General features: G+C 47.9%; 1 protein-coding gene across 6 annotated transcripts in view; it reads left to right on the plus strand.

The window, feature by feature from the left end:
• LOC127065846 (protein grainyhead) overlaps positions 1-17076 on the plus strand; it is a 62358-nt gene that overhangs the window by 42352 nt on the left and 2930 nt on the right. For 3 of the 6 annotated variants that reach the window (XM_050998749.1, XM_050998748.1, XM_050998751.1), the window contains 11 exons: positions 470-943; positions 9087-9447; positions 9516-9899; positions 11203-11462; positions 12441-12609; positions 13546-13657; positions 13973-14067; positions 14175-14345; positions 14435-14620; positions 15108-15563; positions 16457-16521. In XM_050998749.1, coding sequence (XP_050854706.1) covers positions 470-943; positions 9087-9447; positions 9516-9899; positions 11203-11462; positions 12441-12609; positions 13546-13657; positions 13973-14067; positions 14175-14345; positions 14435-14620; positions 15108-15563; positions 16457-16521 — 2733 coding nt within the window. The remainder of the gene's footprint in view (positions 1-469; positions 944-9086; positions 9448-9515; positions 9900-11202; positions 11463-12440; positions 12610-13545; positions 13658-13972; positions 14068-14174; positions 14346-14434; positions 14621-15107; positions 15564-16456; positions 16522-17076) is intronic. The other 3 variants (XM_050998752.1, XM_050998753.1, XM_050998754.1) reach the window with 3 other exon arrangements.

Raw genomic sequence — 17076 nt, forward strand, 5'->3', positions numbered from 1 at the left:
GAGGCGATTAGATATCGTGATGTATAGGTCGACGATAAATTATCGACCGAGGAGTACAGGCGCGAGAAGAGGACACCGACGACTTCCATCGTTGGTGGTCATTGCTAAATTGAGGAATCATCGTTGCGCGTGGAAGATCGTCGTTAATTGATAAATTCGATGAGTCTGAGAGTAATTTATCGCGTTACCAGCACGGCCGGTTTGCTGCTACCATCCGAACGGTTCCTTTACATTTTTCTACGTCTTTCTCTCCTTCCCGCTTGTTCGGAGTCTGCGACCTTCGCAAAAGGCGTCTTTCTAAATGATCGGCTTAGCCTTTCGTAGACCTCGCGGTTCGATCCAACGCGATTCTAGTTCCCGGGGTTATTAGAAAACGCAAAGACGCGTATCTGAAAGATATTTCAACGTTTGGGATAAAGCCCGGTGGAAATTTTCAACAAATATCGTGCTTTTTCTGTTGCACCGACAGACGACGAAGTCGCAGCGAAGAAGAGACGAACGGCAGCGTCTCGGTTGGCGACGAGTCCCAGCAACAACAGCAACAACAGCAAGGCTACGTGCCGCAACGAGAGAGTCAAGAGGAGGAGGAAGAATTAGCGGCGGAGGAGGCTGCCGCGGCTCAGGCTGCGGCTCAGGCTGCGGCCCAGGCTGCTGCCCAGTCCCTTCAGAGCGCCAGCGAGGAGACCGATCCGGAAGTTCACAAGAGAGTCACTGCGGTGCAGGTGCAGGTGCAGGGTATGGAGGGCGACTGGCGCGCATACTGCGAGCATCCGCTCTCCGTTGCGACCGCGGCGATGCTAAATCTCCAACAGCAGCATCAGGTCTCGACCGTCGCCAGCCATGGCGACGACCCGGCCGCGTCCTACGTCTACGAGTATTACAAGCTACCGGAAAAGGCGACCACCGACGTCAAGCTACCCCCGACGCACGAGCTTTGGTCCACGTAAGTTTCTCTCTTATTTTATTTCATTCGTTTTCCTCAAACACTACACGTCGGAGATTCGCCGCACGAAGGAGAACCGACGTGGGACATAGGGACAACGTGGGAAAGGAGAGTCGGAGGCACGCGCGCCTGTGTAAACGCGAGTAACACGTAGGTGCGAACGCGCGTGTCGTCGGCTCGCATACCGAGGCACCATCGGTAGAACTCGATTAGCGTAGATCTCGCGATAGTCGGTGCGTAAGTGACGTTAAAAACACACCCAGTGCGATTCGACTCGTGCTGACGTTAATTACCGGTCGCGCCGAGTGGAAGGAAGCACGATTAATAACGGGGACCGTGCAAACGAGGAAATAGTACCGCGAAGATTTATCCACGCGAGAGTTATTTAGCGGCGAGAACGCGTACCGAGTATATTTGCTACTTATCCCGCGTTAGGATTCAACGATTTTATTTCTCTTCCTACGAATGCAAACACTTTGCGAGACTTTGCCTGAATCCATGAAAGATAGCGGCGGCCCGTGCTATTTCCTCTCGCTAACAAGCGTCTCGTAAAAATCTCGCACCCCGTTAACGATAATGGAAATTCGATGGAGGACGCGGCCCGAACGATTTCAGAATAATTCACCGTCGCGAAGATATAAATCTCTCGAGAACGATAGGCTATTTATATCGCGCGCCGAAGCCTTCCGGTACATTTGCTCGGTTTGCAAACTGCATCAAACGATGGTGCAGGTTTCGTGAGACTGGCGCGCATGGTCCCTCCTTAGCGATATTCCTCAAGGGTGTCTCTCTTGCCCTTGTATTTTGGGTTCGCGCGACGAACGTAGGTAGAACGCGTCTAAGCCCTAGCAGCCATGGAACTCAAAGTTTCATGGGGTCGATAGGACCCCGTTATATACCCCTTTCGAGGAGCCACTATGTATCCCACTTTTGATTTATATCAGCCGCTTAGCATATTTTGTAATTTACTGTTGAGAATCCTGCAACGTACGAATCCTGCTGTCTACTTTTTTCCTCTCTCTCTCTCTCTCTCTCTCTCTCTCTCTCGCTTGGTGCTTCGGGATGGTAGCCGAGTAAAAGCGGAATAGTCCTTCCGAGCGACCTCGCAATGGGGAGAGATGCCACCCTAATCTTCCCTCGCATCTACCTCTCCTTTACCGAAGTGCAGAGACTGAGAGAGAGAGAAGGAGAAAGAGCGCGATAACATCTCGACAATTTGTACAGCGGTAGATCGTTAAACCTCGTCTCCGTTGCATCGATAAAGGTTAAAGAGAAAACTAGAGAGAAAAGGAGAGAGAGAGATAGCGAAAAGATAGAAAAAAAAGTTGATCCGAGGGCAGGACTTTAATCCAATTTCATTGCGCCCTGTTCCAGGGATCTTGCGAAAAGAAAAACGAACGGTCCTTACGACCGTCCTCGTTATCTTATACGACCCCGAATTTCACCAGACGAGAATGAAACGAGAAACGAAGAAAAAGATGAAAGAATCTTTCTGGCTGAAGCGGAGAAAGTAAATAAAGATCGAGTTAATCGATGTCGAAGCACCGAGAGTCGTTAGAAAAATGACTATCCCTCGCGATCGTAGAAAAGGTTTAAAACTTTTTCTTTATCCGCACCGATGTCTTCCGGATAGCAACGAGCAGGACCGCCGATAAATACGCTTACTCTACGACGAGTCCTCGCACAGGATTGTAAACTACCGTGCTACGATGGTTTGCCTGCTTCGCGACGAGAACTCGCTGGATTCTGCGTCGTGGTTACGCAACTACTCGGAGAACCGCTTGTAAAAGAGAATCGCGCCAAAGAACGTAAAAATGTGGACAAATCTTATCGTTCGATCGAAGTATCCTCGATTCGATAAACGTAAGAAGGGAAGAGATCTGCTAGGCGCGGACTAATCGACGAGCGCTCAGCCAAAAACGTTCTAATTAGGGATCCATTGGATTTTTGCGAACGTTGGAACGAGTCGAAATCTCGCTCGTGGAACAGGAGGAGACGGCGCGCGTCGTAAACATCGAACGAAAGAGGGGAGATAAGTCGAAGTAGACGACTCTTACACAGTCGAGTCACTTAAGACTCGCCACGGGGTTGTACGATGATGGTGCAAAGCCACGAATCGGCGTACGGTTTCACAGCAAGCCGCCGGCAGTAAAGCCGAGCTCCCAGTACTCCATGATCGCTTGCTTTAATCTAAACGCCCGTGCGCATAAGTGACAACCACGATATCCGCCTTCCAAATGCAGAGAACGCGAGTTAACGTCGAGTAAACCGAAGAATAAGCCGATATTCTTTTTCTTCCTCTCTCTCTCCCTCTCTCTCTCTCTCTCTTTATCTACCTATCCATCTATCCATCTATCTTTGTCATTTCTCGTATTCTCAACAGGGTGGAGTTCGTTCCAGATATCGTTATATCTCGAATGATTTTCTCGATGAAGAGGAACGTCGAAAAGCCGATGGAATCAATCGTATTTCGTTCGAAAAGAAAATATAATCACGGGCACAGAAGTCAGATAGATGTCATTGGTGGTTATCGTGCGACTGTACATAAATATACATAGGCATAACGCGCTCGTGCGTACCCACCCATTAGCGAATAGAAAAAAAGAGATGGAAGATCGCCTCGCGGTCGATCGATAATGTAATTTATCGGGATATGCGCTCGCGTTATGTAATTAACGAGTCTGAGCATATCGCAATTTCGCGTTCGTATGCAATACCCTAAACGAAAATAAGAATCCGATAATTAATAGGATCAACGAATAGGCAATGCACGTAGCACTCGTTAACGACATCGAGTAATTAAGTATCGCTCGTTTGGGAAGGTGCCTTTGTCGGTCCTTTCTATTCGACTATTCTCCGTCTCTGTCTCGGACAAAGTGTGCCATTACATCTGGCTGCATATTGCGTATTGAGAAACGGTATTCGAGACGTACGGGGTACGTTACAACGATACGCGCGTTTCTTCCTCTCTTCTCGGCGTTACAGGGCTATTCCGTAGAGAGAAAATTTTTCTGCGCGGGATAATCGTTCGATCGTTACTTTTGACGTACGCAGGTACGTACGCGGTGGACGTAGTAGACGCATACACGCAATTCGAAGATAACATAAAGTCGAATAATTTAAACGTTTAACCGGTGTCACGCTCGCGCTTTATGGATTAAATCGCGCGATATTTTTTCTTGAAGAAACTTTATCGACGCTCATTAAAAGAGCCCGGAAGATCTTATCGGTTAATCGGACAAATTGTAACAACTTTCCCGGCACGTAACGTAACGCGTGAGCGAGCGAGCGCGCTTAACCTTACGCGAGGAAGAATTTAAACGACACGATTTAAAGCGGTGGCAATGGTAGCACAATGGCACTTTTTACAGCCTACTTTCGGAGCGCGAAGACGTCGACGAAAAGACCGAGGGCTCAAAGGCGTACGCATAATGGAACCTGCCTCCAAGTAGTCGAGTCTTAAAGGGGGGTCGAGTATCAACTCGGCTCGATGACATCGCGGCCTTTTTATTGCGCGCTTCATTGCCTGCTTATTCTCTGCTACGGAGATCTACTCGAGGGCCAAGCGAACGCTCGCGATAAATAATTTCTGACGTGGTTATCCCTCTGTACCCGTCTTTAGCCTCTCTCTCTCTCTCTCCCCCTTTTCCGTGTTTTTCGACTCGTCCAATCTAATCAACCTCCGTGGTAATCCAAGAACGAACACGGAACTCGTCGATAGAGTAGCTTAATTCGTTTCAACGTGCAACGCGTTGGCATTACCTATGTAGAAAGGGAAAAAAAACGGAAAAGAAAATAAAGATGTAGTAGAAGGAGAACGGGGATGGGGATGATCGTAGAGTCATGACGAGGTCCAGTCGTCGTTATTACGCGTTTCGTTTCTCGGTTATCGTTACGCGGAGATCTAGTTAGGGACAGAGCGCGCGTGCAGAAGAGTGGCGTGCCTACTCTCGTGGCCTTTGACCCACCTGACGAGTCGGCAAAGCGGAGGAGACCCGGTGTCACGTCGTAAAACGAAACGGGCCTGAATAACCAGAACCAGACGCGCCGTTCGCGTTTGCGACGACTACGATAGCGAGCACGAGGACGAGCACGACGACGATCAGTACCATGCTCCGTTTTCGCTCTTCGACCTCTGCTTTCATCTTCCTCCTCCTTTTCTTCTTCTTCTTCTTCTTCTTCTTCTTCTTCTTCCTCTGCTGTGCGTATATGCTCGACACGTAGCGCCCGCGCGAGCCAGTCCTCGTTTATTTAAATTTACGATTGTAAAACTTCGTAATGCTTCCACCGAGCTGACATACACCACCATCGGCTCCTTCTTTTCTTTCTTCCCTTTAGGCTCTCCGCTTGACTCTTCATCGAACGACTTCCATCCTTCCTTTTATTCCGTTCTCGATTGAACGTATTCCGTCGACGTCGACGAAGGATGTCAACCCCAATGTGAACGCACGCGTCCACGTAGGAGAACAACGAACTCTTGACCTGTACGTTCGACGCGTACATTTGCATAAGTCACGAGCATAGATAAAAATCATAGTCCACATTTAACGAGAATAAGTTTAGAAACGGGCCACGAAAGAAGTCATAACGCGGGACCAGGCATATCTTTTTGGAAATATAAATGACGGTCAAGAAGTCGAAACGAAGGATTCTTCCGAGAACGGCGCAATATTCCTAGAACAAAAGCGGTACTACGAGGGAAGAGAGGAGAGAGGAGGACGCATCGTGAGAAGTGGCAGAAGTGGTCGGTCACGTTTCGTGCATTTCAATTCGTTCGTGCCTCGTTGACCGACGTCGCGTACGCGCCGTCGACGAAAAGACGAGAGGCACGTGCTATATGCACAGGTGCTCGTCGCTTGCTTTGCGCGCGCGCGCGCGCGCTTGCGCTTCGAGAATGTGCGTGCTCGTAAAGTCAAAAAAGAGACGAAGAGGAAATAAAAGAAACGTTCCTAGACGTTCGTAAACGAGCAGAGACAACGAAGAAGCGTAAGAAAAGAGAAGGTAAAGGAACAATAATAATCGAGGGAGTGACCGAAACAAGAAGCTGTTAGGATGCGCTACATTATCGGGACCTGTCTTTCGAGTTTTGCCATACATCATAACACGCGCGCGCGCGCGCGCGCGTACATACCTCTTTCTATCCTCGCGCAAGTATACCGAAACGCACACACGCGACTAAGATAGACACCGACGGACCTTGATTTCCGGTTTGAGAAATGCCGATTCCGGTTGCGAACGGATCCTACGAAGAAACGAGAGAGCGAGAGAGAGAGAGAGGAGCCTGTTAGTACCGCAAGCGACGTACCGCAAGCGCCGCAGGTTGCGAGCGTGCGTGGAACCAGAGGATGGAGGAAGGTACGCGTATATCCGTGCTTGTCGTGACCCTGCCGGCGACCTCGCGACCTCGAAGCTTCGCCTATGCGCACGTGTGTTTCTACCTCTCAGCGAGCGGCACAGCCTGCCTATCTTGTCCACTCGTCGACGCTATTCCTCACCATTAACGTACTCTCCAGGCATTTTCCTTACGATAGACTCCTGACTCATGAACTTCAACGAAACATGTACATCTTCTTCTTCTTCTTCTACTTCTTCTTCTCTTCTGTATGAGCCAGAATAGTTGACAAATGTGTTTCTTTCGCCTCGATTTTCAGCGATATATAAGCCTACCACCTTTGCCGTTGTTGCGAGCGAGCAAACTCGAGTCTGGTACGTTAGGCTCAAAGAAAATAAACGGAAATACCAGGCCGATTGTCTTACGGTTCTCCTCGAGAACGTGAAATATGCGAACGCGCACGGAACGTATACGCGTGTGTGCGTTAAACTATTCACATTTTTTGTTTACCGTAGGTCGATGCCGAATAACCTCAAGGTACGTACGACCGATGACCTCGCGAGTTATACCTACCCAACATTTTTCCGGTCGTACATCGCTGTCTCTTCTCTCTTCTTCCTACTTCTTACTCCTACACCGTTCGTCTGAGACGCGGTACCCTCTCGTCGGCGTTTCTATTTCTTCGACATAGCTTTGTCTCGACGCAACCGACCTCGAACAACCGCGTCGCTCGATTCCTCTCTCTCTCTCTCTCTCTCTCTCTCTCTCTTTCCCTCAGCCTCTCTCCCCCTATTCGCTTATTCATTCGTTTCGCCGGCGAATATTTTGATATCGTTCGAGGATAAATCCTTCGATGCTCGTAAGCTCTTCGCGAAAGAAAATTCATTTCTTTCATCCGGCTGTACTTCGGGATTAGCATCGCATTACTCGTACGCGAAAAGAATTGCGAGGGACCTAGGATCCATTTCACGTAAGCCGAATTCATGAGCTCGCTCTACCTCGGGCTATGACGGATTTCCTTCTCTCTCTCTCCCCCCTCTTCGTTCTTCCTCGATTCTACATGGAACAAAAATTACTCGGGAACACCGGGGAGTTTTCTTTCTTCGAGGTACAAGTGCGTCAGGGATATGGCGTCGACGGGCCTCGTACGAGTCTTCTTGCTCTCCTCACCTGCGTATATCGTACCCTTTTCGACACACAGCCTCGTCGAGATCTCGAAGAGGCCAGACGAGTCGGCGAGTGGAACTCGCAAAGAGATAGAGAGAGAGAGGGGGGGGGGAGAGAGAAGGGGCAGAAGAGGGAGCGGGAAAGAGAGAAAGAGAGAGGACAGGGATCAGGTATCAAGTGTAAAAAAAGAGCCATTGTGCGGAAGCATCTGACCGTAGGGTTGGTGCCACGGTGCTGGTGGTGCCATTGCCGATGGTGATGATGGTGGTGGTGGTGGTGATGTTCGACGGACAGGAGCGACGAGCTCTTCATAGACCGAGGGTTAAAAAGAGACAGAAAAGCTCGGGGAACCTGGAGAAGGTTGCCGCGACACGTTTGCAAGGCCGAAAGCGAGAGACAGAGAGAGAGAGAGTTTGAGTGGAGGGGAGTAGAACGATCTTCCCTGTGAGATGGGACGGAAGAATGAGAAAAAAGAAAGATCTCGCATGCACCGACAGCGTTGGCAGTTTATAAGGGTTCCCTCGTACTCTGTGGATACGTATTATCATGCTAAATATAACATGTTAACTACTTCGCATAATGCCGCGCGAGATTTTCTCTCTCTCTCTCTCTCTCTCTCTCTCTCTCTCTCTCTCTCTCTCTCTCTCTCTCTCTCTCGCTCGCTCGCTCTCTCTTCGCCGCTAGATTACAGGGAGTCGCGTTTCTACCGCTTTTCCTTGTTGAAAATTTTATTGCCATTGCTCTTGGCAGATGCGTTAGAAAGGATGTTGCAACGTACCGAAGGAATATTAAAAGAAATTCTCGTTGAATGAGCTTTTCAATTTCGTTAAAAGAAAAAGGCAAAGAAAAAGAAGCGACAGGAATTTTGTAGGGAACGTAAAAGTGTTTGATAGAGTGCGTGACATAAAATAAAAATAAAGCATTGAATTCGCGGCGATGAACTTGATTCCATCTCACGCGATCGCTGAGTTCTGCTGGCCGTCCTTGTCGGCCTGTCGCCGTCCACTCTCGAAGGAGACATATCGGATGATTGACCTGAAACGACATATCGTCTAATTATATCGTCGAACGAAGGATAGGCCGTAGTAGGCCGACAGAATTTCTTTGTAACGCTATAATTGGTCTGTCCGACTCGGACAACAGACGACTCCCCTGTCACCGTGAAATTTTTCTCTTATCGAACGTACGAAACAACGATCGACCGTGCAATGAAATCGATCGATGTAGGCTATTGGACGGTCGATGATAACGAAGTGCACGGTGCCAACCGATTTAATCTTATCGATATTAGGCTCTCAGGGATCATCGTCGATACTGAAATTAATTGGGAAAAGAGAGAGAGAGAGAGAGAGAGAGAGAAGGAGAAAAAATGCGAAGTAAACCGGTTCGATTCCTTGGCTGAAATAGATCTCTGCGGAGAGGCAAAGTTATCGTCGATAGGCAGAAAGAAAGAGAGTCTTGGCCTCGATATACGTGACTAAGTGTACGGGATGGAATTCGATAGGTGCCCTTAGAGCGTAGCAAGAGGAAGAGAAAGGGAGAGGCCGATGGGATCGATGGCAATCCCCGTCGGACGGCGCGAAGAGCGTAGCGTCGATCGTACGCGACGAAGTTAAAGGTCGATTCCCCTGTTTACTGTTAAAGGGGTGTGATGGGCCAGAAGCTGCTGGTGCAGGAGGCGCCTGGCTCCGGTTCCGGCTCGGCAAATCGCATGGAAGGCGGCGAAGGCGCCGGAGGTGGGGAGCTCCATCACTTCCTCCACCAGTACAACCAGCAGTCTCACAGTCCTGGTCAGAGTCTCCAAGGTGGCCTTCCGCTTCCGTTGAGCCCGCAGTCGCTCCGACACGACGGTTCCTCCAGCGCCGGCATCGCCGGAGTTAAGAGGGAACCCGAGGATCTCAGTTCCTCGCGCGGAGCTCAACAATCCAGCAAACGTCACAAGCAGGCGCAACCGGACAGTCCAACGCCGCCGGGAATGTACCACCATCATCAGCATCAGCTACAGGTATAAAGAATCCTACTCGTCTACGAGACTCGTAAAAAGAACCAAAGAAAATTCTTTCCTTTTCGTAGGTGCAACAGTACGGAAGTCCGTACGACCCGTACACCTCGTGCAGCCCGCGATTGCAGTCCACCGCGTACACCTCGACGTCCGGGACGAGCGCGGCGAACACCGCGAATGCGAGTGGCATTCATCAGGAAACAACAGCCGTCTACGTGACGGGCGACGCTCTGCCACCGCTCGCATCCTCGAGCTCCTCCTCGTTGTCGACGAGCACAGCCTCCTACACGAGATACGAGGTCGTACCCAGCTCTTACGCCACGACGCACGCGATACGCTCCTCCTCGAGCAGCAGCAAAGTTCTCACCGTCGATCTACCGAGTCCGGACTCCGGAATCGGTGCCGACGCCGTCACGCCTAGGCAGGATCATCACGCGCCTACGGCCCTTCATCAGGTGACGTATCTCCGAAGAGAGCGCCGTCGCTACTTCACACCGCTCGCTCGCTTATCGCCGCTTTATGCGAGATTTACGCGTTTCGGTAAAACGTCCGATTAACATTCGTCATTAGTTTTGCCTAGTCGAAGAAACGCCGAAGAAGGAAAAAAGAAGAAAAAGAAGGAAATATAATTTTCTACGATAAACAATTCACTTTGTCGACGACGGACGAAGAAAAAAAGAATTTATACGATCGTATGATTAATTAATGCGCGGACAGGCGACGCTTCGACGACCGATTCGTAATTGAATTTGCACGATCGCGCCTCGCAGAAACGTGCATGCGCGTTACCTGCGCAATCGACGATAATCATTTTAATCGTTCCGTCATATCGACGGACGGGAATTCTTGACCGGTCTATAGATAATTCGTCATTCCTACATGCGTATCGGTCGTAAGTAATCGCCTACTTCCGGAAGCGTTAATCGCGTCTACCCAACCGCGCACTCCGCTCCGAGAGTAAGTCATTAGCATCACAGTCGACATTACGAATTAGAAAGCACGCGTTCGTTCTGCTTCGCTAACACGGGAGGTACTGAAATCGAGTCTAAAATGCTCCCGCCATAGGGAGTCGACCACGAGCGCCTGTTCCTATCCTCGAAACCTATTCAAAAGCTAAAAGGCGTGCGTATCGCCTTACTCATAGCGTTTCTGTTCTACATACGCGTATCCTACATTTGCGTAATAGACTCATTACCCGAGGAGCGCATTAAATAATAGGCGACATTATCTTTATATCGGTTATATATTATATTTTTCTTGTGTCTTTTTTCTTTCCTTCCGTTTCTTTTTTCTCCTTCTCTTCTTTCTTATTTTCTTTTTTTTTTTTTTTTTTCTTTTTTGCTTAACATTTTCACACACGCTTACGCCTTACGTAAGAAGAATAAGTCACGACGGGATAAAGCAACGTTGGATATAAAGATGTAACGCAAAATCGACGCGTCCGCCGAACCAATCTATTAGTCGTTCGCAGTTGTAAACTCGTACGATTTCGTGCGGTCGTCGGTCGATTTTACGAGACCGCACACCGCGCCATTTTCTTCCTTCTCGTCGTTTTATCTCGCGGTAAGCGCAACGATTTACCTCGTAGGGAAGTACGTGAAGTGGATCCACCTATATCGCGTACGTCTCTCTCGAGCATTCCAGACTTTGCTTCTTTTTTAGTTTATCGATATCGCAGATTCGATTATCGAGCGCGTCGACGCATCGTTCCTTTTTCTTCTCCTTCTTATCGTTAATATCGTTCGTTGCGTCGTACAGTCGTCCTTCGACTATACGGAGCTGTGCCCCGGAGGAACGGCAACTGGCGCAGCGGTCGTTCTCGAGAGCGGAGCCGTGATACATCATCAACCTCTGCAACTGCAGCTACAACAGAGCCATGCGCAAGCACAGGTGCAGCGTGGCGGTCTCGTCGCGGCAGGTGCGACCAATCCTACCACGAATCCGAATCCACCGAGGTCAAGGCCTTGGCACGATTTCGGAAGACAGAACGACGCCGACAAGATACAGATACCAAAGATGTAAGTGCGACTTTTTTTCTGATCTTTCTTCTCCTAGCTTCCTTCCGTACGAGTCTGCGAAGGAGAGGATACGGAACGAGGATCGGATTCAAATCGGGTGACACGGTGTAGAAAGCGACATTCGCGATATCACGAAGGGAAATAGAGGCGAAGGGCCCCGACGACCGACTCTCCTAACTCGTTCGAAAGAGGAGGAGGAGGAGGAAGGGACTCCGCGGTCGTGCCTAAAAAGGATAAAAGTAGAAGAGGAGGGAACGGAAAGGAGCTGAGTCGAAGGAAGAGAGGTAGTTTGTACCGATCTACGCGTAACGTACACAGAAGTTATAATAAGGTATCTACGGCAAGTAGGCGGTGTGCCAGGCAACAGGAGCAAAGAGCGTGGACGCGCGCAGGCCGTTCACCCGGGCTACGCGCGCACGTATACGGTACATAGGTATCGAAGACGCAGACTCGAAGCCAACTTACTCCATTTATCGTCTCGCTGATAGAGATAACAGAGTCGTGCCTACCGATCTGACTATCGAGCCAAGAAACTCGAACGGACGCGCGCACGGTTGCGTCCTTTTGCACGAAGACGAACCTAACGCGAGGCGACGAAGACGTTCGCTTCGTTCCATTGTCCTCTTTCGAGGATTAAATCGTGTTCTCCGTCGTTCCACCAGACAACTCGATTAAAGTGAGAAAAAGAGCCTCTACCTGGGAAACTACGCCGATTTGCATATTTATTGCTTTATGAGGTGTATTTACCTTTGCCAAGAGGAGCGAGGCTTACGAATGTCGGCGTATAAAGAGAGACGGGAATGTCTTGCCAATTAACCACCGACCTTGCTCCTGATTTTCTATTTCTTTCGGCCAGGCGATATTTGAAGGATCGCAAAGTTCGCACGAGAATGATCCTTCCTCGGGCTTTATCCTCGCTGTTCGCTGCTATTTGCAATTTCGCTAAAGTCGTATACCTATACTTTTCCTATCTTCCAGCTTCTCGGCGTACGGTTTCAAGTATCATCTGGAGTCTCCCATCAGCACGTCTCAACGACGCGAGGACGACAGAATAACGTACATCAATAAGGGTCAATTCTACGGTATAACTCTCGACTACGTACCGGATCCGGACAAACCGCTTCTTAAGGCGGGACAAACGGTTAAGGTAAGTCGTGCGTTCTAATCTTTGCTCACGTTGAAAAAATATTCGTGATTTAGCGAACACGCGAACACGCTATACGAATAAAATAATACATATGCAATAAAGTAAAAAAATATCGTAAGTACCCAGAATCAGGTCCGATTATCGTCGACTCCTACAGCGCGATAGAAAACCCAACGCTTTCGAGCTCGAGCTCGAGGAGCTTTTCGAAAGAGAAAGAGAAAGAGAAAGAGAGGAGCAAAAAGAAGAGCGAAGAAGTCGAGCTAGCTCGTTTGTTCTCGCGGCTCTAATTGGCAGTGCGGTGCAACCGTTAGCAATTTCCATTCTGATAAAGGTGGCGATTTTTTTTAGCCGCCAACGAGTTACGACTTCCTCGTTAATTGCTAATCGAGCGTCCAAGGCGTGTGGCGACTCGAACGGTATACACCTACCTACGCTGCGCTCCCTCCTCTACCCTACTCTACTCCCCCTATGGCTAATAAGAAATCAAGATGTAAGTGCAAGCGTATAACTCGACTTATTCTCGAACGATACGTTTCTCGTTTTGTCTCTCCACTCTCCCTTTTCCCTCTCACTCTCTTCCTCTCCTGCTCTATATTTTCCCGGCGTGTGTAATTCTTCGTTCGTTCACCCGAAACACGAAAAATCCAGTAGCAATGGGCGCGCACACGTTTGCTCGCTCGAACGTGCTTCTCTCTCTCTCTTTCGCGCGTAAAATCAGCGTTTATCGTTCGACGACTCCTGTACGCACTTATTCGTTTTTTTGTTTTTTCCTCTTAAAAAGTATTGACGAGAGAGACATCGAGAATCCTATTCCAGGGGAGAAACACTTTCGATATTATTGCAATGTATAATAATAATAATAATAACAATAATAATAGTAGTAGTAGTAGTAGTAATAGCAATAATAATAATAATAATAATAATCTCTTTGCGTAGAGCGTGGTTATGTTGATGTTCCGAGAGGAGAAGAGTCCCGAGGACGAGATCAAAGCGTGGCAATTCTGGCATGGAAGACAGCATTCCGTAAAACAACGTATTCTCGACGCTGGTAAGATTATTTCAAACGTTATCAGTTCGAACACGTATCATAATTTATTCGATATAAAAGCGTGTCTTTTGCGCAAGCTATCTGGAAAAGGAAGAGTCGATAAGGGGTAAGATTGCGTAACACTTGTCAAATTCCTTATCATAAAAACTTGGAGAAAAACGACAGATTGTCCACAATTTTGTATTAATTCTATTTAGCGCAACGAAATAACTTGTCGGACCCTATGATCGTTGCTGTTTTTAAGCTTAATCTCATGTAAATATTATATATATAGAGAGAGAGAGAGATTTACATTCATAAATTACATTCTTTCAGATACGAAGAACAGCGTTGGTTTGGTGGGTTGCATAGAGGAAGTCGCGCACAATGCGATTGCTGTTTATTGGAATCCCTTGGAATCTTCGGCAAAGGTATTCAAAATGAAAAACGCGCGCGCATACATTTTACGTTCCACCGTATGTACGGTCAAACTTTGTTGATCGTTAATATACGTATGTATTTGACAAATTTTTTTCAGATAAATGTCGCCGTGCAATGTCTCAGCACAGACTTCTCCAGTCAGAAGGGCGTAAAGGGTCTACCGCTACATATTCAAGTAGACACATACGAGGAACCCCCGCCACACACTCATACTTACACGCCACCCTCGCATCGCGGTTATTGTCAGATCAAAGTCTTTTGCGATAAGGTAATGAATTCTCGTAGGCGGATAAAACGTAACTCCGTTTCGTCGTGCGAAACATAAAAATAAAACAAGATCCGTTTCGATGTTCTTAGGGAGCGGAAAGGAAGACTCGCGACGAGGAGAGAAGAGCGGCTAAAAGGAAGATGACGGCTACGGGTAGGAAGAAACTGGACGAACTTTACCACTCGGTCACGGAACGTAGCGAATTTTATTCGATGGTCGATCTCCACAAGCCACCCGTCCTCTTTTCACCGCCGGCCGAACATGCCATCGACAAGGTATTCCACCAAATACAACGAACGGAACTCTGTGCGATCTCTACCATTCTATGAATAACGACAGAAACAAAATTCAAAGAACATCTGTGCCCCCATCCCTCACCCTCTTAAAAATTTACCAAAATTACTAACCAGTGCCGTGATGAGAAAAAAAAATACAAAAAAAAAATACAAAAAAAGAACAAATCTTCAAAGCAACGAGAAAAACACGCCACGATCCTCTGCTCTCGACTTCGCCACGATCCTCCACAAAATTAACCGCAACTCTTGCATCGTAAAATAATGAACGTGCGTTCGCGAATGAGTGTACCACATTTAAATACCGATGATACGCGGAACACTCGAAGAAAAAACGAGAGAGAAAGTGAGAGAGAGAGAGAGAGAGAGAGAGAGATTCGTAGGAAGGATTTGTCACGATAATAAATGTCGCGATAGAGATAAAAAAAGGAAGAGAAAAATGTCATGTTGTTTCTTCTTTTGACGACAGTTCTCGACGATGGAGTTGTCGGGCTTCTACGGAGGCGGTGGCGGCGGTGGCGGTGGCGACACCGACACCTCGTCACTCAGTAACGGTGAGGGCGGAGGATTGAAGGCTGGGGGTAGCAGCCCGTATCCTACTTGCGGCAGACCGAGCTTGCCCGCCTTGAAGTTCCACAACCACTTTCCGCCCGACAATCTGAGTAATCTACACGACAAGAAGGACTCCTTATTGATGCAGGTGCAGGAACTTCAAGGCTCGGTGCTTCAGGGTGTACAGCAGGCCGGACTGGCCGGCACCGTAGTCTCCAGCGTCGGCAATCGCCTGCACCTGCAACAACAGCCGTCGCATTTGCGTCCGGCCGACGCCGAGGAACGTGTCATGCTCTACGTTCGTCAGGAATCCGAAGACGTCTACACGCCTCTCCACGTCACGCCGCCGACTGTCCAAGGACTACTCAATGCTGTAAGAACCGAGAGATCTTTTCTACACCGACACACCGCACACTTTCGAACATCCTCGATATCGTTCAAATTATTTTTTATCCAAATCCACACCTAGCGAGCAACTTTCTTTTATCGTGTTTCCTCGATTTAACAGGAGACGAACGACCTCGTATTACGAGTCTTGCTCGTTGTTAAGCTCTACCTCGACGAATATTACTAACTAGTCTACGTAAATACACGCCCACATATACAAACATCACACACGGGGTATTCAGGAAAGATGATTCACCGAATATTATCCATGCATGTTATTGAGCCATCAAGGCCTAATCAATCCGTTTGCACTGTATCAGTCGCTAATTAATATTAATATTGCGCATGCCTGACTGTTTCCAAAAATTTCCCATTAATATCGCGTGCGAGACACGCGAAAAACAGTAACAACGGTATATGCTAGATGTGATGCGATCGAACGACGAAAGGTTTGATAATAAGACTCGTCGAGGAGAACCGTCGTAACGGTGCCCGACGTAAGGCGCACTGTAACGAACGGTTTTTTAAGAAAAAAGTGGAAAACAATTGACATTATCCCGGCCCGGTCGCGGCATTTTTCTCTCTTCGTTATGCGTTCCTTCGAACGAACTTTATCGGCCGCATCGGCATCAGTTTTCCTTGCAATTAGTTGGCCGATCGTTACTCTTTTCTATTTCTTCTTCTTTTGTTCCGTCTTTGTTCTCTCTTTTTCTATTTACTTTTTCTTTCTCTCCTTCTCTCTCTCTCTCTCTCTCTCTCTCTCTCTCTCTCTCTCTCTCTCTCTTCTCGAAGAAAAGAAAGTGTAAAAAACGAGCACGAAAGAACGAAGATCCGTACCACTATCAAAATTCTAATATTCTACTTTTTTCTATTTTGCAGATTGAGTCAAAGTACAAAATTGCATCCTCGAGTATTAATAACCTCTATCGCAAAAACACAAAGGGGTAAGTTTAGTAGAGTGTCATCTTTACTTGCATGCACGCGTTACGTAGTGCATGCCATAACGGTGACATTACCTGACTCTCCGGTTTGGTAGTCTTTCTCCTGCTATTACGCGTTGTATTGCGAAAGGAACGAAAACGATCGATCTCTGAGATTTTAGAAACCTTCTTTAGGATATTCAAATGCGCTCTCGTTATCTATCTCGTCACACACTTTGGCATGAAATTTCATGGATATACTACTAACACTGCACTTTTCTGCCTCCCTTTTTCCATGTTCTTCTTCCTTTTTTTTTTTTTCTATCACTGACGCTACATACACCTTGCTACTGTTTCCTTATTTTCGCTTATCAGCTTCGCCCTCTGTATGTAGCTGCAACTTTGCCTGGCTGTTATCCGCTCGGACTAACTTTTGGCATGTTCTGTCCTACGATAAATCACGTGTCTCGTCTATCTCACATCCTCGATTCTTCCTGGAAAGCCCCGTTTCCTATTTTGACTATCGTCATGCGACACAAACGTTTATATGTATATCTCCCTTTAGCGAGCCGCGATATA

The sequence above is a fragment of the Vespula vulgaris genome, chromosome 8 (genome assembly GCF_905475345.1).
Source record: "Vespula vulgaris chromosome 8, iyVesVulg1.1, whole genome shotgun sequence".
Lineage (NCBI taxonomy): Eukaryota > Metazoa > Arthropoda > Insecta > Hymenoptera > Vespidae > Vespula > Vespula vulgaris.